Here is a 21,206-nt window from a genome sequence, read left to right on the forward strand (position 1 = left end):
AGCCCTCAAAGGGGAAGAGGGGCAAGGGGAACTGATGTGGTTATTGCTTTGAGTAATATTACTCTGTTCCTGGTTCAGAAACCTCATTTTTGCTTTCAGTATTATACGCAGATATTAAAAAACTATCAAAAACAAATTCAAAGGGTAACAAAATATATTCTAAACTACATTTCTCCAAAGGAGGTACTTACATTCTAAGTGGTGTGCAAGGCAACATATTGGGATATGGGAGGAAAACATAATTTGTTTTTAATCTAGTAAATTATGTACTAATATTTTATACATGGATTGATACCAATGCCCTCACACATGAAGCCTTTATCATAGCTGATCACACATACTGTGTGGGAATATTCTGAGAGGACTGAGAATTCTGCAGCATGTAGGAGGAAGCTGATAGGATATCCCATTCGTTTGTTCATTTGCTCGTTCACTTTAAACATATTCTGACCTACACATTCCTAATTTAAAATGCAACTATGAGGTATACGTTGTTTTTCTGAAAAAGGTACATCAAGTTCTTTTCTTAATTAAATTCCTTTTAATTTTTCTCCAGTAGGTCAAAACCTTTAATAGAAAGAAAACAACTCCCTTCTCCCCTTCCACTCCAATCCCGTATCATCTACTTTAGGGCAGCCGTCTCTGTAATGCCCACAAATATATAATGCTGTTATTTTCTGCAAGCCAGGAAACAAAAAGAAAGTGTCCTTCTCAAATACCTTCTAACTAAATCTTTGCAGTTCCAGTTGAATATTGTACTGGATTGTAATACTTAGATCATTCTAGTTTATCTCTTAACCTTCTATAGTTCTTTCTTGATCAGAATGACACAAATACTGAAGGTAAAAAGCATGGTGACCGAGTCCTTTTTGTTGAGCCAGTATTATATGAACATATCTTATAGAACTGAAGGATGAGATGATTTACATACGAATGATTTACATACAAATATCCATACAAATGCACATGGGAAGCTATAAAATATCGAGTTGGAAAATACTAGAATTTACCTTGTTTCCAATATTTACCTGTGACGCATCGTGTTTATCATATTCCATACTTAGGCATTCAAATTTCTGAAATGTCTGACATGCTGTAAAAAAAAAATTTTTTAAAGTTTTTGCCCCAGACGGTATTATGGAGAGTACATGAACTGGTAAGCAATCTCTGCACCACATGTTCTAGTTCACCAAATTTATTGAACATTCAGAACACCAGATTATGACAGATTAAAAAGAAAGCACCAAAAATTGCTACACATCAATCAATACCTGAGCAGAGACTGAAGGCAAATATTTGTCTATTAAACCCTACACTGTAACATTGAAACACAGATAAAAACAGTCACAACACCCTACAGAGTACAATAGCACATTTTGTGAATTACAACCAGTTAAATGTAATAATGTTAACTATACCATACCAAAAACACAAAATTACACATGTGTATTTAGTACACCACACATTGTACAAAACACTGGAAAAGATCATGCATGTTTAAATGGAAAGATCTACAAGGTGACAATCATTTTTCAGTACATATAAGACAAGTTCCTTTGCACTTAAGTATTGTTACTATGCACTGCATTTTCTGGATGAGAACAAAATTATCAATTTGCAAATAAATGATTACGGAACCTATCTCAGCATAACACAATTTATCCTCTATAAACTTTTAACTATAATACGAAAACTGATGTATGTTGATGGCCATGTATTTTATTTTATTACATACCCTTGCCCAAACTACTTCCATCTCAATTTGTCCACATGTTTTAAAGAAAGACATGTTTTCTTTTTACACATTTTTAAAGAAACCTATATTTTTGTCTTTTTGGGGAAATAGTGGATGTGAAATGGGAAGAAAGGTGTTACGTTTATGTTCAAAATTGAAACAAAAATAAACAAATTCTGAGAGTTGTAGGCATCTTTCAGTAGAGACCATGAATGTCCTATGAATGGCATAATTTGTTTTAATAAAAATTATATCTGTTATTTTAGATAAACACTAAAAAATGCAAGTCTTTCCATTAATAAAACAAAACTGGAGCCAGTTCTCTCAATACCTTAAAAATAATTAGGAAGAAAAACAGAAAGGGGAAAAATATTTAAAAATATAATACATAAATCTAATATTAATTATTAAAAAATTATAACTTTATTTTACATATAAATACAAACCTCAATAATCTGAGAAAAAAATAAACAGATCTTAGGGAAGAACTTAAGTCTTTGATACAGTATTCATTAAAAAGACAAAAAATTACGCTTAAGATTAAGCTTTCCCTGCATAACAAGTTCAGAAGTGCCACCACCTTCTCAGAAACTTTAGAGAAACTTAAATTTCTATATCTATAAAGTATAAGTCAAGTTTTAATTTCAAATGAGAACTCCAGAAATTAAGGGCGGCCTCTAGCGCAATAGTTCTGTAAATAGTAAGGGAAACAATGGTCAACTTTTATTTTGAACTTTTACTTCGACCTGAAAGAAAAGGAGTTGGAGCGAATTTGAAAAGGCCAGCAGTAGTAAAATATAGAGTTATAACATTGTAGGGCATTCCTTCATCATTTTAAGGCACGGTCTGTTTTATCCCAAACAACTATAAGTTCAAGGTCACAGTGATAATATGCATTCAATTCATATTTTGGTCTGGTTTCTCATGGGTACATTGCTACATTTAGTTAGTCATAAGTTTAAGAAGCTGTAATACAATCACTTTAAACTTTAAAATAATTGTCATTTTTATATTTTTAAAAATGTAAATATACAATTTCCTAATTCATATACACTAAAAATTGGAGCTTTTTCTTCCTCCACTGTGGAGGAAGGAGAAAGTCATTTCTACCAATATCCTAACAAATATATATTTGATTATGTAGAAAGCATGGTTATGTTAAATACAGGCATCTCTTACCTAGGATAAAATTATTCCACATAAAAGATAAACTCATACCAAAATATAATGTTCACTTAACTTTTAGGTTTAGTACATCATCTTTTTTACTGATATCATCCATAGTCCTCACTAGATAATTGGATAAATGGTCACTAAATCAAGGCTCAACATTTTAATATTTGCTGCCTTTTTACTTCCAAGGCTACTTATGCAAACTGCATCAACATTATTAGGCAGAGAAACAGTGAGTGACATTAAATGATGGGAAAAATTATTATTATAATGAGGGACTGAAATCCCCTTTAAGAATTTCTATAGGGGAGAAACTGAAAAATTTTAACCAGAGCAACATATAGTTTTTGAGTCTATCATATTTCTACCTTTCTTTCAAGAATATAACACTGTATTGATATTAACATTTTAGCATTAACATCTTGATTGTTCTGTAATATTTTCCTTTAAGATATGCATTTTAAAATATTTACTTCATTGTACTATATTAGGTTCTAGTGGATTATTTTCTCCTGTGAAACATGTGACTGTACAAAGGGATGAAATGGAAATACAGAGAAAACAAATTGCAAATTCTATAAACTTTCATTACCTAAATGACAGACACTTGTACTAAAATAAACCAACAAAATTCAAAGTTTTACATCACAGGATGAATCTAAAGCAAAATTACTTCAAATGATTACTTCAATTATTTACTGAAAGATTATTATTTGGTAAACTAACTTTTACCTAATGAAATCAGAGGACACTATTACAGAAATCAGACGAAATAGAATACAACAAAGCTACAAGGTTTATATACTTTCAAAGAAAAATTAGGGTATAGAATATAAGTTTTGAGGATTTACATATTTAATATGTTTTAGATGAAAAATACTGAAAACATTATTTTTGCTCTAAATCTCAATATGCTAAGAAAAGTTCATTGGCACAAATATCTGGAGGTATTTTACAGTGTCATTTAGCTTTGGTGGCAAAATGTGTTTTGCTAACCATATAAATACAGTTATATTTTCCAATGTAGAGAATTATGCTAAAAAAATTCAAAAGTATTTTTTTCCTAAAAAAGGGATGTAAAAAGTCTAATATGAAACAAAACAAGTGCAACATGAAATATAAAATAATGCCTATCATTTAGGCTTTCAAACAATTTGTAGTTCTATGCTTTGTTTATAAATCTTTTACTAGTAATAGTCCTATTATATAAATACTAAAAACCAAGATAACATAAAAAAATAGCAGATGAACTTTACAAAAATGGCTACTTTTAGACTTTCTGAACTAAGATTAGGATTCCAATACGCAAACGAATTTACACTTAACTAATCAAAATACATCAACAGATACAGTTTTCCTAAGTGTTCAAAGTTACAAGGTACAAATCGGTACAGAATAATTCTCATTCATATATATATCAAGTTCTATACAAAGTCATCAGAAATTAACTGGTTACTTGGTATTTCAAACAGTCATTTTTGGCAGCATAACATGCCAAACACTTTTACAAAGTACTGTACTTGATTTAAAAATTTTCAGCCATACACACTGTAATCTAGCTACAGCTTTGAATATCATCTAACTTTTGAAAGACAGGTTATCAATTCAGGTATACTGTTATATTCATACTATTAATAAAATAAGTCTATTCTATTTCTAGATTTTATTCTATTCTTAAAACTAAGTTATTAATATACAAAATTCAATCTTCTGTATTCATAATATATTTATCAAAAAAATGTGAATTTTTGAGCATTTATAGTACACATATTCAGATTTAGATTACTGACCTGACTTTTCTTTCCTATCATCCTTATTAACAAAGAATGTGAGTAGCCTCACAACTTTTCTATTTCTTCAGGCTGTTAAAACTTATTGTGAAAGAATGCATGAGTAATATGTGTAAACAAAAGTTCATTAGAGATTTTGTCTTTTGTTCAAAAAGACTGGGATAAAATTTAGCTCCCAATTATCTCCCTATTTTGTAAATCAGATAATGTGCCTCATATAATTATGTGTGTGTGTGTGGTGGAAATGTATATAAATATACTTGCATGAGCCATAACAATAATCATTTTTTAGACCTACTAGTTTTTTTCCTTACTGTATAATCGTGCAAACATTATAGTGTAGTTCACTCAAGAAAAGGTATTCCATTACATATATCTAAATTTATCTGACCAAAACATGAAAAAAGTTAAATTGATTATTACATGACAAGCATGAATGGATTTTTTAGGACCATTATTTTAAATATTTTCATTCTGATGACAAACAAGAAAAAATTTAGCAGAATCTGTTTAATTTCTGGCATGAAAAAGATCCAGAAAAAAGAGCTTTAATGATTTCTATTATATTATCAGTTCTAAATTATAGGAGTAGTAATTCTAGAGGTGGCTTAAGAAACACTGAAAATACTCAGAATTTTTCTTATGCAGTCTATATTTGATCCAGTTACCAACAATAGGACCCAGATTATTTTTATAAGCACAAAATTTATTCAAAACCCAACAAGCTCTAAATAAAAATGTTATAACTTCGGAGCTCAGAAGTTTGTTGAATTAGATAATCCCTAACTACCAAAAAATAATTTCATTTTTAGTAACATTGCTAATAAAGCTGTGTTTTACCAGCTAATAACATAGGCTGTAAGCATGATCGAAACAATGTGAAATTTAAAGACAAAAGGACTTTCCTTTTCTCAAGTAGTAGAAACATTAATTTCACTAACCTTCAGACAGACCCTACCTTCTTATCTTGGGTAGTTATTTGGGTTTAAAGTACATCAAGACTTGATGAAGACCCTGTCCAAATATTTAAAAAAAAAAAAGGTATGGTATATATTTATATATGTATAAATAAAATTTATAGATCACATTAACAATGATTATGACTGTCATAGAGGATCCAAATTAATGGACTTTATAAAGTTCTTTCTGTATACGGACCTAAGTTCAAACTCAGGAATAGTTAAATGACACATTTAACCTGTAACTTGAAATAAAATCATATCCATGAAAAAGTAAAAATTACCTATGTGTATAAAAGTTATGAGAATGTATATAGCTAAACATAGGCAGATGTGTCTTTATTTAAATATGTATGTGGTATGCCCTGGGACAAGTGTATAATAAATTCTCTTTCCTTCCAGGTACTGAACCCACAAGCATTTTGCATTTTATCCCTTTTCTACTTCTCTCAAACAAGAGCCTGGTATGCCTGCCATGTCTCCTATGAGGTTATCACTTCCCTTAATGGTCTCAGTAAGTGAAATTATGAATTCTAAACAATAAGCATGAAGTTGGGAAAGACAACAATAAAATCAAACAAACTTATAACCCTAAGAGATGACAGCAAGATCTTCTTTCAACTGATGCAAAGAGCAAGGACTGAGGAACAACTGAGAAGTGGGGTAACCGTGCGTAGGCAGTAATGTGGGGGTGACCCTCTACAGGCAGTTAACAGCTGAGAGGCTGTAAGGGAATCCAGATGTAATGGCAGATAAATGAACTTGGTACTCTAGGACATCCCTGGGTACTGAGGACACAAGTTCATGGGTGCAATGTTGGAATTACTGGGACTTAAGGACTTGAGAGATTGTAGGTATTTATAGCATACATATCTAAAGGAAGGGCTCTATCAGCTAGGTATACTTCAGCCTGAGTTTATTCTTTCTTAAGGCATAGATACCTAACTCCAATACCTATTTCCTACTCTTGTGAGCTGAAAGCTGAAATGAAATAAAAATATTCTCTTATCTGTCAAAGAGTAATCACCTTGGCTAATTAAGATTCCACTGTTAAACCTAGTGGCTGAATCCTCCAATTTATTCAGGTATACTGTTTATACATCAAATGTGGTACTGCATTTGATCATGCTAATTTTTTTTCCACAATAGTAAAAAATTGCAAATCTAGAGTTTTTTCGAACTATTGGAATTTAGTTATTTTAACAATCCATCATGATCTGAGGCACTTTTGGCAACCATGGGTTCAATGGTTAAATTGACAAATAAAATGATATAGACAACTGAACTGTTTCAATTCCAGTAAGTAAATATCTATGAGACTTTTCTTTATATTTAACAATATATCTCTTTAATAGTCTCTTGATATTAACCAAGAATACAAACTAAGAATTGTATTTGAAAAGTAAGAAGAAAACTTCACTAAGTTTTGAGTTTAGATTAGGTTTCCGTCTGTCTGTCGGTCTTGCATTGGTTACCAAGAAAACATGTCTCCTTAGAATTAAAGGTGTATTTTCATAGATGGAAGAAAACAAAAGACCTACTTTGTTCCTGTGGCTGCCAAAAACTGGCCAAAGACTCTTCATGGCTGCTTCATTTTTGAGAAACTAAATTGTTGTGAATTTCATCAATCTTTTAAGACTCATTTCTCAATATATGTACTGTAGCAAATATAAAGTAATCCACTTTTCAGAAGAAAGTTTGATGAAATGAGCAGAATGCTGGAAGAGAAATTACAAAAAATGCTTTTCGTTTACTGAGTGTTTAGAGGATCCCTAGTATGGCCAATCAAGCAGATTAGCTGATATGCAGAGGAGTCCTCAAAGACAGTGTCCACCACATCTTTTTATTAATTTTTCAGAAATGACTAACACAGATGCCACAGCACTAAACAAAATCATGCTTCAACTACTTTCTTCAAGCATTACAAAACTAATTTCCTATTTTCGATATTGTAAAAATAGATGTCTTCTCCAAAGGATCTTGGTGTCCACATTGATAGATCTGTGCATTCCCTCTTATTACTAACGTAAAATCATCTTTATCATCCCTTAAATCCAACCTTACATAAAGTTGCATAATGCATGGAGTAAAAGAGGAATGAAGACAAAGCATGGAACCCTGTATAAGTGTGCAGACCCAAAAGCAATCACACCAACGGCCAGAGGAAGTGGAAACTGTGAAGTAGTCTTCAACAATTTACTGTAAACAAACAGAAAAATATACATTATATAAACTACATTGTGAGCAAAAATAGAATATGTTGACCTTTGAAATGATTAACATAAGCCATATTTCGGCTAGAAATAAATTTTCTATAAAGTAAATAACTAGTTTTGTTCAGTCTTTTAAACTTACTAACCTAAAAATACTAGTTGGACTTTTATTCAGCAATTATACCTTTAGAAATCTATCCTAACAAAAATAATAATGTTTACTAAGACTTCGCTACGGAAATATCTAAGTCTATTTATAATTGCAAAAAAGCCCTCAACCAAATAAATAAGGAACCATTCTTAATTTGTAAGAGGAACATATATTTTTAAAAGAAAAATACAAATAGTTCCCAACTTATAATGGTTAGACTTATGATTTTTCGACTTGACGACGGTATAAAAGCAATATGCATTCAGTAGAAATTATAATTCGAATTTTGAACTTTGATCTTTTCCCAGCTAGTGTTATATGGTAAGATACTCTCTTGTGATGTTGGGCTGCAGTAGTGAGCTACAGCTCCCAGTCAGGCACGCAATCACAAGGGTAAACAACTGATACTCTACAGTGTAGTATTAAGTGCATTTTAGACTTAAGATATTTTCAGTTTATGATTGGCTTATCAAGACAAAACCCCATGTAAGTCAAGAAGCATCTGTATTATCAGGAAAGAAACTAAAGAGGAGTTAAGAAACTTCCCTAAGAATATAGAACTATTAAATAGTAGAGCCAAGATATAAACACTAGGTTGGCCTGATCCTAGATTATCTGCAAGTATCTGCAAAAATCAACTAAAAGGGCCCTGAAAGCAAATAATCAGTCAATGAAAAGTTTTATTACAGAGAATTTTAAACATATACATAAGTATAATAAACTTCATGTACCCATCACCCAGCTTCAAAAATTATCAAGTCATGGCCAATCTTACTTTACCTATATTCCTATCCACTTCCACTCCTCTATATTTTTTGGAAGAAAATCCTATCTTTTAAGGGTTAACTTTTTAAAGAAAAAAAACATTATTATATCCTAATAAGTGAAACCCACAATTAAGAAAATAAGTATAATACCTTTCATATAAATTATATTTGAATATAAAACATAATTACAATTATAGCTTTACCTTTAGGAATACTCAAAAGTAGTCAGGAATAAAGAGCATGCTTCAGTCATAAAAAAAAAGGGATGATAAAGACCAAGAATAGATGAGAAAAAAGAAAGATTAAACTACTGTACCTTGATTTTATTGAAACAGTGTAAGTATTTCCAAGAATTGCCATAGTTGGAATAAGCATAAATGCCAAAGGTTTACATGGATCAGGGTTAAGTTTAAAATAATACCTATATCAAAAAGAAAAAAATAAATGTAAATCAACAAAGCACACCTGACCATTTTAAATTATCAGAATCAAATTAATTTCAAAACATGCCAGTAGCAATATAGACATAAGACAGCTCTAAATAGCTCATGAAATCTTTAATAATTTTTGCTCTAGATTACCTTTATACTCAAGTTTTATATGGAGAATTATGTTCAGAAACTACTAAAGGAAATTAAAATATTCATTATGAAAGCGTTTCCTTTTCATAAATATATGTCTGAAAGTTCATATACAATTTTATAAAACAGATTTTAAAAATACATTAAGGCTGCTCTAGCAAAAAAATGAAAAAATAAAGGTTTACTATATAAAGTAACAGTTCCTTATCTTATTAAAATTCAAATTTTCATCCCTTGCATTTATTGACAGTGAAATAGCTATAGCCTTTCAGAATCATAAATTTGTGCTCCTTAAATAATTTTCTCCGTAAATCTGTGAATAAAAATCTAGATCTTAAAGTGAAGGACAAGAGAAGAATATTAACATCTGGTAACCTATGCTGTAATTTATCACACTTATTTTGGTTCTGCTGACTTTTCAAAAAAAACTTTCAGTATTTAGATAATCAAAGTTTTATATCATTTTTCAAAACTATACTGAGTAGGGGTTCAAATAGATGAGGTAGCCTTTTAAAAAAAAAATCAATTTACCAATAAATAAACATTCTAGAAATATCTTGGAGGGCACTTTCAGACTCTCATTTAACCTAGGACACATATCAGGTAGCAAAACAAATAATGGTTTTCAGTAAGTAGTAAGATAGCTGATTATTTATTCTAGTTAATTGTATGGAACACATTAGAAGAGTGCATATTTCTTTCATTACTTCTAATATTTTTATTTTCATTCATTTATTTATTTTAGGCAAGGCAACCCTTGGTTGACCTCACAGATTGCAAAGGACCTTGTCAGCTTACGATCCCTTATTTTTTATTTTATTTTTTTATGCCTACAGCACCTGGTCTTCCTAGGTGGTCTCCCATCCAAGTACTAACCAGGCCCGACCCTGCTTAGCTTCCAAGATCGGACAAGATCGGGCTTGTTCAGGGTGGAATGGCCGTAGATTTTAATATTTTTAAATAGAAGCATTTTTCTTCCCTCCAAATTTAAGAAAACATAAAATTGATCATGAATTGAAAAATACATAAAACACTAGCATTATGAATACTTTAAGTCAACAAAATGAAGCACATTTTCATGTATGTCTAGATCAAAGAAGGTTAAAGGTGACATTCCTTCTTTTTGGGGGCAGATTTGGGGGAAGTTTATTTTCCCGAAGTTTATACTCTCATGGTAAGGGAGAAAATGTGAATGTATTATAAATGAATTTCAGGTGATATATAGCTTCCTATTCTTGAGAAAGTTTTATGGATCATTAGGAATCTAGCAAGTCTATACTTATAGATATTTATTGTTTGAGCCATATAAATTTTAATTATATAAATAAAACGCACCTAAGATTCTTTAACCAATAAATTAAAGATGGCATGCTGAGTAATACAATCCATGTTAATAAGTTAATCACAGTACTGTGCATGCGAAGACTATCTTCAGCATCACTGGCAGATAAACGAAGATGGTGTGCTGTAGAGTCTTTATGGTGATTGGATTTTTTTTCACTTCTTCTAGAGTGCTTGGGATTCTACAAAGCAATAAAGTAAACATATCAAGGTACTAAGTAAAATTTAAGTATATTATTGTATTTAGAATCATCTTCAATTACTTAATAGCTAAATAAATATATCTTTCCACTACCAAATTGATTAAAAGTACTGAAATTACCTTGTTTTAAAGTGGCTATCAGTTATAAAACATTTATTCCTCTAATTACTCAAAATAAGTTAAAATATAATTTGTAATAACAAAAATGACAAAGATCAAATTAGACTTAGTTTATTTTAACATTCATTAAGTTCACTTTTTTTAAAATTACTTAAATTCACAATACTTTTTAAACACTGGAAAATCTCAATTTAAAAAAAACACACAAAATTTTTCCCATATTCTTTCATATTAAAGCAATGTAAAGTTTTGAAAACAAAGCTTACCACAGTTTGGCTATTTTTAAAAGTTGTTAGGCTGGCTTGTAGATGAACAATCTAGGAAAAAGAAATGACTTTAATTTTAGTTTTATTTTGAAACAAAAAACAAACATTATTATTAAAACTGAGAAACACTATAATCTAAAATTTAAAAAAATCTAAACTAAAATTCATTTAAACATTTAAAAATATTCTTTTAGAAAAGATAAAATAATAACTATATGTGTTTTCTATCATGGATTAAAAAACAGAAACAAAATAATACACACTTCCAGAGTATGTTGGTGCCAGGATATATTGCTATACTTTTTTACATTCTGGAGCCTCTGAATGATACCTTTGCTACAGCAACTTAAAAGTGTCTTGTGAGTGAAAATTTTGATTACATTCAGTACAGTATAAAGAATAACATGTTTTATATGTTCTAAATCTTTGAAAATCTGAACTCAATTATATATGGTGGTGAAATGTTTAAAGAATCCAAGAAAGTCTATAAGTTTAATTTATTAGGTTTGCTTAAGTATTTGAGAAAGTTTTGCTTATTGAGTCAGTTTGAAATACCTAATTAAAAAAACAAAAATTTATTCATAAATAAAAGTAGATCTGAATGTTTTTCTGAAGGACATAAACTTCCTTTAGAAAACTAAAAATAATCTATAATGTGCATTTATTAGTGTTAAAAGTAGATGCAAATAAATCTTTGTTTAATAAAGAAAAAAAATATTATCCATTCTGGTATCAACTGTCTCCACATAAAACTAATGTGGAGAGTATGTAGTATATGACCTCTATTTTCTTGCAAAGCTGTCAACCTTCTTGAAAGTATTTTTCACTTCCTCAGTAAAATTATCAGCCTACTTACTTTTATCACTGTCTTCTGACTCTTCAGCAACATATATAACATTTTACATTATCTCAACATAACTGATAGCTTGCTCCTACTGACCAAACTTTCTATTTGTTCTATTACCCATGTTCAAAGGGAGATGTGAATAAAAATTGCTCTAGTAAAATGTTTTCTAAAAAGTTAACATTACTTGAAAGAGCAAGAAACAATCTGAAACAGATTATATCTTCTCCCTTCTGTTTTTTTTTTAACAAACCAACTCAGACTAATAGTTTCAGTTCTACAGTTAACTGTGTATTTTAAATAACTAAGATGTTAAAAACGTTTACACTTAAACCTATTATATAACAGAAGGTTACTGCAGTGGTAATTAAAATTTTGTTAACAACACCTACAGGAAATTCTATGCCTGTCTGATACAATGCCCAGACATTCTGACTTTATTGATCTAACATACCTTAAACACATAGTAAAGATAAGTAAGAAGTATGGCAAATGCTCCACAAGTTGCCCAACTAACTATGATCAAAACAACTGCCAAAAAGGGCAAGTCTGGTGATATCGTCTTGATATCTTTAGGAAGTTCAGAGGGCCTGGAAAAGCAAAATTAAAACTCTTAATAGTTATTTATACAATTACATATAAAAAGAAAACAATACAGCACTCTACCATGCTTTCCTGCTTATTGATATGCAAGCACTGTAAGGTAAACAGTAAGATTTTTTAACAAAGGCAAGGGGTGACACATATTTGATTGTAAATTCTGTAATATACAGTGATAGCTCCTCTTCCATTTAGAAAAACTATGGCTGATATTTGCACTAAGAAAAAAATGTTGCTAAGGATAATCATTAATTACAGGCCCTGTGGCATATGTTTCTGATCTTGAGAGGTGGAGGAATGGTTTTCTATTTCTTAGACTCTTGAGATTACTCAGACATGTCAGGGTGTCAGAAGCACCTCAGAACTGTGGAGAAGAGGCATCACACCATAATACTCTCTATGACAGTAAATCATTTAACATGTTTGGTGAGGAGTGGCAAAGGAACTAGATCAATGTTTTACCAAAAAAGACTACCAGTAATTTCAAACTATGTATTTGGGCCTATAATGAAACTATAGGTGATGTTTTTGGAGCTCTGATACCTTTACCTAATCTGATCCTAAATATCTTGATTGGGGTCTTTTGCTCTCAGGTTGGATTGAAAATCAGCATAATAAAAGCATTGCCAGAGAAACACTTCCTTCTTAGAAAGATTTATAACAGTGAAATTTAAAAATACTTGTGTAATCTGCCTAGCCTTTTTGATTAACTCGAACATTAAGGTCAAAATCAAATGTAGCATTTAACTTGCAGTAAAATGATTATCTGTGATAATAACACAACTTCCAACACTAATCCACATTTTGCTATACATCTTTACTTAGAAATTATAGTTTAGTAAAAGCAAATTAATTTTAAGGTTTCCCATCAGAATGTAATTTTTTTTTCTTAATTAAGAGCAATAAGAAAGGTTTTAATCATTCATTGTTTACCTTTTCAAAGCTAGCCACAATGAAGAAAGGAGTTTCACAGATGTAGAAGAGAGTAGGCCACCCCAGTAGGCAGTACATGTTCCAAACAGAAAGAGAATCAAGGATACAAGGGGAAAACACATACTCTGACTAGTTAAAACGATGGCATCTAATTCTGGTAATAATAACACGTCCCATAATTCTTTAAACCATTTATACCTGTGGATAAAAGAAAATATACAATAAAAGCAAAAAAATAAATACACAACTGACATTCAAGGATTTAATATTTGAAGTATATGATGATTCACCAGAGTCCCCAAAGTACTATGACACTTAATTCGTAATTATATTGAAAAACAAATTTCAATTTCTTGTAGGGAAAAAGTAATTTATCTTCCAAAGGAGTCTACTGATCTTCAAGGCCCTGAGTCCTGAGTCTCGATTCAGCTTTACTGCTCTCTATTAATCCTTGTACTGAAGTAATAAGTGTTTTTTTGAAGTTAGAAAGCCAAAAGTTAGTTTTAATGACAGAAGAAAAGAGATCTAAGTAATAGTTCTTAAGCAAAAAACAAAATGTGAATAAATTAAGAATGGAATGTTATGGGGAGGAGGGAGGTTGATGGGGTAAAAGGAGTCGATTATGTAGTGCCATTAAAGAATTAAAAATTAATTTAAAAGAATGCACTGTTAAATAGGGCAGAGACCTAAAATATACATTGTATGAGAAGAAAAAGTAATCTGAAGCACTGTTTCATTAATATCCTATAATGGTTGTGTTCGTAATCTGGGATATTCAAAGATCATAGATCATATATATCTCTGCAAATGCTAAAGGCCTGCTATATTTACAGTCTAAGTTTAGACTGATATATATATATATATAAATTCAATAATTACTTTTGAAATGGTCAGATTATTAAAGTAAATGTTGATATACTTATTAGGCCTTCGTCTAAGAGAAAAATCTCATTTAATAAAACAAGTCAACTGCCAAATTTGTAGGAAAATTTATATTCCATTATGGAGATAAACATAATGTTTTATATGCAATACAAAATTAAAATCCTTATCACAGATAAAACTTACCCCAACAGAAACTTAATCATAATTACAAAAGGATCAACTTTGTATGGTTTGGCTTCTTTATCCAACACAGTAGCATATTCTAAGCAATGACCTGGTGGATTAAAAAACAATTCTATGTAGTTAAGAATTCATAGTCATTAAGTATAAGACATATTTATATCCTGCATTGTCTGTAAGAGCAACATATTTCATGTCAGAAAAAGCAAGATATTCATTCCTATCACAGAGACTCTCTTCAAAAGAATAAAAAGTTATGTAATTCAATGGTTCTCATACAAGAATACCCATTCAGTCACTTGTGAAACAAATTCTGGAAGCCGAGGGTGGGGTTTCTCCATCTGTATTTTCACAAAGCTCCATCGCTTATTTTTTTAAACTGAGATATAATTTTCAAACATACAATTCATCCATTTAAAGTGTATGCTATTCGCTGGTTTTTAGTTGTGCATCTGTTACCACAATTAGTCTTAGAATATTTCCATTACTCCCAAAAGAAAATGTCCACCTTAACTGTCACCTCCAATGCCTCCTCATTCCTAGACAAATAAGCAATCTAGTTTCTCTGTAAATTGGCCTACTCTGAACAGTTCACAGAAATGGAATCATGTAATATGTGGTCCTTTGTAACTGGCTCCTTTCATTTAGCATGTTTCCAAGATTCATCCACGTTGTAGTATGTATCAACACATTTTATTTATCTATTCATCAGGTGATGGACATTTGGGTTGTTTCCACTTTGGGGCTATTATGAATAGTGCTCCTGAGAACATCTGCGTACAAGTTTAGTGTGGGTGTATGTTTTCATCTCTCTTGGATATATACGTGCTGTATAAATGATTAAACTCTGTTTAATCATTTGAGGAACTGCCAGACTGCTTTCCAAAGCAGCTATACCATTTTAATTCTCACCAGCAGTGTATGTAGTTTCCAATTTCTCTACACCCTCATTAACACTTGTAATCATCTGTCCTTTTTATAGTAATTCTTGTGAATATGACCCATGTGATTTTTGATAAGCATCCCGGGTTCAGAATTACTTCTTTAATTGGTTTGAGACATAATTCCATACTTAAATCTAGATTAACTAATATCTGGGGTCTCTGTGGATTATCTAGATATAAATTCTGTATGTTCAAGAATCAATTAGGAGGTCACTTGAAACTAAGAAGAGTAAGATATGTCTTTCAAACTCTCAAAAAAAGATATTTATATTCAAGTATAGTTGATGTCATATAACCAAAATAACCTCTTAATTAAAAGGTTGGATCTGGGCAGAGTGCACTGAATGTTGCTTCTTTCTTTGTGGAATATAAATAAATCAGGTTAAAATGAATACAAATAGCAGACTTGAAATTGTAGAAAAGTCATTAAAAGGGAATTAGTAGCTGTGAAAGGATTTGGCAAGATGGAAATGGCAGGGGGTTTTTGGACTGCTTTTATGTATTTTGGCCCCATTCTCTTTTCCTATCTCTTGCCTCCCTTGATTACTGTCCAAGTTCAACTGAGTCGAGACTCCTGGGAAACTGTTCTAATTGCTATTCTCAATGGAGGGTTTTGTCCAGTGTACTACAGATTCTATATTTTCCTCTCCAGGTCTGTTCTCCACACTTTCCTTTGCTCTAAATTTTGGGAGGCTAACTTTTATGGACTGACTTCTAGTTAGGTTCACTGAATGTGAGGCACTGGCAGATAGGAGAATGAGTGGAAATAAGGTTCACATATTTATTTCCCTGCCTTTTTTCCTGTTGAGCCACAGACTGACAATGGCCAGTGTTCCCATACCCGAGGCTGCAGCTACCATAACACTCTCCTCTCCTATAGCTCTCTAGGTTTGTTCCCTCCCTTGCCCTGGTACCTAGGAGTATTAGATGGCTTTGCTGTTAATCTGGCATTTTATCATTTCTTGTTGGTTTCCCTTAATCCTACACATATTTTGAAATATGTCCTTCATTAAACTCTCAATTATCCATTCAGTGAGCCAGGACCTAATTGATACAGTTGATACAGTCCAAATATTATAATGAATACCTACTATGTGCTTGACACTATGTGAGCTACCCAGAATTGAATGGTGAACAAGATCCCTATCAATGAGCCTCTACCTATTAAGAGGTCTTCAAAATAGAAGAAATTTCAGGCACAAAGATATAAAATGGAGAAACAAGTAAAGAATTTTCTTGGGGATCTCTTAAAACTTAGAGGATCTCAAATCTCTGTGAATTTGAGAGAAATGGGTTGTAAATTTTCAAGAAATGATGTGTCTCCCTTAGCCACATGAAGGATAAAAAAGTAGTAATAAAGCCACATGAAGGATAAAAAAGTAGTAATAAAGTAATAAATAGGAAGGAAGGGAGGGAGGGAAGGAGGGAGGAAAGAATAATATTCTTACCTGTTGAGAAAAGAGAGTATAACTGTCCTCCATAAGCAAGAAGGATGCTAGATATAACATAAGCAGGAAGAGCTCCACCATGAAATCTAACTACCTAGAAAACAGGCAAAGCAACGAACAACTTCTAAATGTTCATGTTAATGAAATAAATGTACTTACACATGAAATAAAAATATTTTTCATGACATGGCTACAAAGGTATTTCTAGTAATGGGTATCAAAACTCTAAGTAAAATAAATGTTAAGAGTCTATAGTATATCAGAAATGTATCTAAATTTTTCAAGGGCATAACAAAGAGAATGTATAATTGAATAGCAAGTGCTACAAACATTTTATAAGGCACTCTTATTGAGCATTTACTACATTTCGGGCATGATATTAAACATCTTATATGCATTATCTCATGCTCTCCTCCCCCAAATCCTTTGAGGTAGTTCTTATTCCTATTTTACAGATGAATAAATTTAGGCATAGGGAGCCCAAGTAATTTGTACAATTAAAAACATAATACACAAGCAAGTTATTTACTTGTTATCCGTCTTCATCAGTAAAATGGGAAAATGATAGTACTTACCTTATAGGTGGTTTTAAGGATTAAATATGTTTGTGTAAAGCATTTAGAATATTAACTTGAATGTGATATCAGAAAATATTAGCTACCATTATTAAACTTTTTTGTCCATTATGAAAATCTTGTGGAATGAGATTTAACTCAGAGCCTAAATTCATAAACATTACATTATAGTGCCTCAAATCAGTCCAATTTCTGTAAAAAACATACACATAACAAAAACGAAGTGTTAAGTCCTTATTTTAATAATAAAGTTTTCAAAGAAAATTCTATTCTACTGAATCTTTTAGAAAAAATATAGATCCCGTGGCAATCTGATGAAAGCTACGGAAATGCATGGTTAAACAAAACACTGTGTAAATTTTCAGGAAGCTCAAGGTCTTCTTGAAGCTCCTCTGTGGATTTCCAGGTTAAAAGAAATCGTTAAGGACTCAAAAAACTTATAGTCCATACTCATGATTTATAGTTTATAGTTCTGAGTGGAAGGAGAGGAGAGTAAAAGAGAAAATATAATTTTTCTATTACTAAAGATACTCATTACCTGCTAATGACATGCTAAGAGATATAATGGCACACATAAGAGTATGGAAGGAAAGTTAAGAAGCCTAGCAGTCTGAGACAGACTCCTGGGTTTAGATTCCAGCCTTGCCTCTCACTAGCTCTGTGTCCCTGGGCAAGTTACTTTACCCCTCCCCTTCTCTTTATGCCTGTATCAGTAAAACGGAGATATATAGCACCTACCTCACAGAGAGTCTGAAGCTTAAATATATTCATTTGTGCAAAGCATTTGGAATAGTAACTGGCACAGGTAGGTGATCAGAAAATATTAGCTGTTATTATTAACTTTTAATGCCTTCGCTGTCTTTAGAAATCTTGTAAGAGGTCCTACACAGAGCATTCTGAACATAAAATTTCTTTTTAATGACTATCATTGTTTTGAGTATTAAAGGTTATGCTGGGCCATAGATATTGCTGGTATAAGATACAACTAAATCAACAGTCATAAGCTGGCCTCCATGGATCAAATTCAAATTGTAGACATGCTTCCTTTGGTTACATCCAGATATCCAATTTCTCTTAAAATTTAAAGATTTGTCAACACTGTACTTCATCCCTACATAGAAATGATTTACTATAGCTTATGTAATTCTTTTGAGAAAGTTATTTCAGTTTATTTTTCACTCTCCCTTTAGTAGAAGTAGACTAAAGAATATGTAAATATATTTTCCTTTCCTTTTTCCGGAAAAAAAAAAAAAATTGTTTTCTATTCAAATGCTTTGATTCTCCGATGTAGTTTCCATTTATTCCTCTTCCCAGTTTCCTTTGAATGAATCAGCAACATTGAAAATATGTATTATTTCGAAACGACAAATAAAATATATTTAAAAATTTAAATTCATTATCCTTCTGTTCTTGAGCTAAATTTATAAACAAACACGAGGAAGAGCATCTTCTACCTTTTCAATAATTTGAGGACTTAATTACCACAAATTCTCTGACATTTAAAAAAGTACCTACCTCTAATCCTGTAATGTCCACACACCCTCATTTTTTTAAGAAAAATTTTCATGTCTAAAGAATATCAGTCTGTCTTTTTTTTCTGTCTTTTTTTGATGCACATAAAATTACACTTGAGGACCCCCGGCCCACGCCCCGTGCTCACCACCACTGTGTGGCTCCTGGCGGTATCCAGAATGCTCTGGGGTCTATATCTTTGAAATCCAGAAATTGCTAGTGCTGTAACACCAGACCCGTGTAAATTCTAGAAACCATTGGCTTTAATGAAAGAAGTAGAGATGCTGGAGAGTTTCCGACAGAGACTGAAACCAAGAAGCACCAGACTAGGAATTTAGTAGGTGGGAGGAGGAGGAAGTGGAGGAAGAAGCAGCGATTTGTCTTCTCGACTGGTCTCCCCCTGGCTCTACATGTTCCCCGCACTGAGGAGATGGAAGAGGAGGCATAGCCATCACCTCGCCTCTCAGCCTGGATTATAGTCTCTCACCACAGCAGCTTCAACCTACCCTTGGATTCAGACGCCGATTCGCCCAGTTGACAGCTACCTTTCTAGTTGGTGATTTGATGAAAAAGATATTCTTGAGGATTCTTGGAAACATGGCAAAGTGAGAGATGTCCTCAGATCTCTCCCCTTGAAACAACAATAAGCTGAACATCTAAAACTGAACAAAAAACACCCAAACTGCACACCAGCACGTCTCAGCATGGGATCTGCGCATGAGAGCTACCACAAGACAGAATCCAGGGTGTGCGGTAGACTGGGAGAAATAAAGAAGCTGCCTCTTGCAATCTCCGGAGCTCCCTGCAGGAGGAGGGGAAGGGGAGAAGGTGCAGCAAGTTCACTAAACAGCCCTGCCTGGGAGACCTGTGAGTTCTATGCAGCCAGCAGCAGGGCCCAGTCATCAGGGCAGAAAGCAGAGAAGCGGGATGGAACTGCAAAAAACAACAATTGATTTTTACCAGCCACGGCTGCAAAACCGAGGCTGAGCCGCAGCCCTCAACCCCCAAACCAGAGGGCCCCTCCCCGCAGATGCTCTGAGACCGATCACTGCGGAGCCCCAGGGGATTCTGAGCAAACGCTGCTGAGACTGTCGCTGACACTGACAGGGACTGAAACTGAGGGCAGCAAGCGTGATTAAATATCTACAAGAAAATAAAAAAGGCATTATTTAGCATTTGTATAAAGCAAATCCAAGAGGCTTACATGCCACCTACTGGAAACCAACAGAAAAGTGCCTTCTTTGCAGCAGGTTAAAAAGAGATCTTTATATAATAAATCTTCTTTCTGGAAAAACAGCAGAATACACTTCCATTAATGCCCAGGTGGAGAAACAGCCCATTAAACACCATGAACAACCAAGATGACAAGGCATCTCAGAAAGAAAGAGAAAAATCTCCAGAAAATAAATTTACAGACATAGAAATATGTGACTTAAATGACAGAGAATTTAGGATGGTACTTCTGAAAAAACTCAGTGAGTCATAGCAACAATTTCAGGATTTAAAAATAACTAGATGAGCAGAGCAAAGAAAATGAAACCCTCAAATAGAACAGAATAGATCTTCTGGAGATAAAAAAAAAACACACACACACACACATTACAAGAGTTGAAAACTGAAATAGCAGGCTTGGGAAACAGACGTGACCAAATGGAGGAAAGGATCAGTGATATCAAAGATAGAAATCTAGAAATAAATTAGAAAAAGAACAGAGAGAGAAACTGAAGAATGAAAAATAATGAAAGAGAAATACAAGAGCTAGCTGATACCATCAGGAGAGGAAACATGGGCATTATCAAAAGTGAGGAACAGGAGTAGGGACTAGAAAGCATTTTCAGACAAATAGTTAATGAGAATTTCCCAAATCTAAGGAATGAGCTGGAGCTTGGAATTCAAGAAGTCAACAGAACACCCAATTATCTCAATCCAAAAAGGCCTTCACCAAGACATATCGCATTAAAATTATCAAAAATCAAAGACAAAGACA

At 32.4% G+C, this 21,206-nt stretch overlaps 1 protein-coding gene and 1 pseudogene across 2 annotated transcripts in view; both read right to left on the reverse strand.

The window, feature by feature from the left end:
- Positions 1-1,179: 1,179 nt before the first annotated feature.
- The window catches only part of PGAP1 (post-GPI attachment to proteins inositol deacylase 1), a 71,493-nt gene continuing 51,466 nt past the window's right edge, over positions 1,180-21,206 (reverse strand). The window contains exons 20-27 of one of the 2 annotated variants that reach the window (XM_039844321.1): positions 17,133-17,226; positions 14,744-14,834; positions 13,676-13,873; positions 12,597-12,732; positions 11,299-11,349; positions 10,705-10,892; positions 9,105-9,209; positions 1,180-7,856 (exon numbers count right to left, since the gene is read on the reverse strand). In XM_039844321.1, the coding sequence (XP_039700255.1) occupies positions 7,718-7,856; positions 9,105-9,209; positions 10,705-10,892; positions 11,299-11,349; positions 12,597-12,732; positions 13,676-13,873; positions 14,744-14,834; positions 17,133-17,226 (1,002 nt within the window). In that variant the 3' untranslated portion in view covers positions 1,180-7,717. The remainder of the gene's footprint in view (positions 7,857-9,104; positions 9,210-10,704; positions 10,893-11,298; positions 11,350-12,596; positions 12,733-13,675; positions 13,874-14,743; positions 14,835-17,132; positions 17,227-21,206) is intronic. The other variant, XM_039844322.1, reaches the window with a different exon arrangement.
- Positions 10,197-10,315, reverse strand: LOC120587834 (uncharacterized; annotated as a pseudogene).

This window comes from Pteropus medius, unplaced genomic scaffold (genome assembly GCF_902729225.1).
Source record: "Pteropus medius unplaced genomic scaffold, Ma_sr-lr_union100, whole genome shotgun sequence".
In the NCBI taxonomy this organism is placed as follows: Eukaryota; Metazoa; Chordata; class Mammalia; order Chiroptera; family Pteropodidae; genus Pteropus; species Pteropus medius.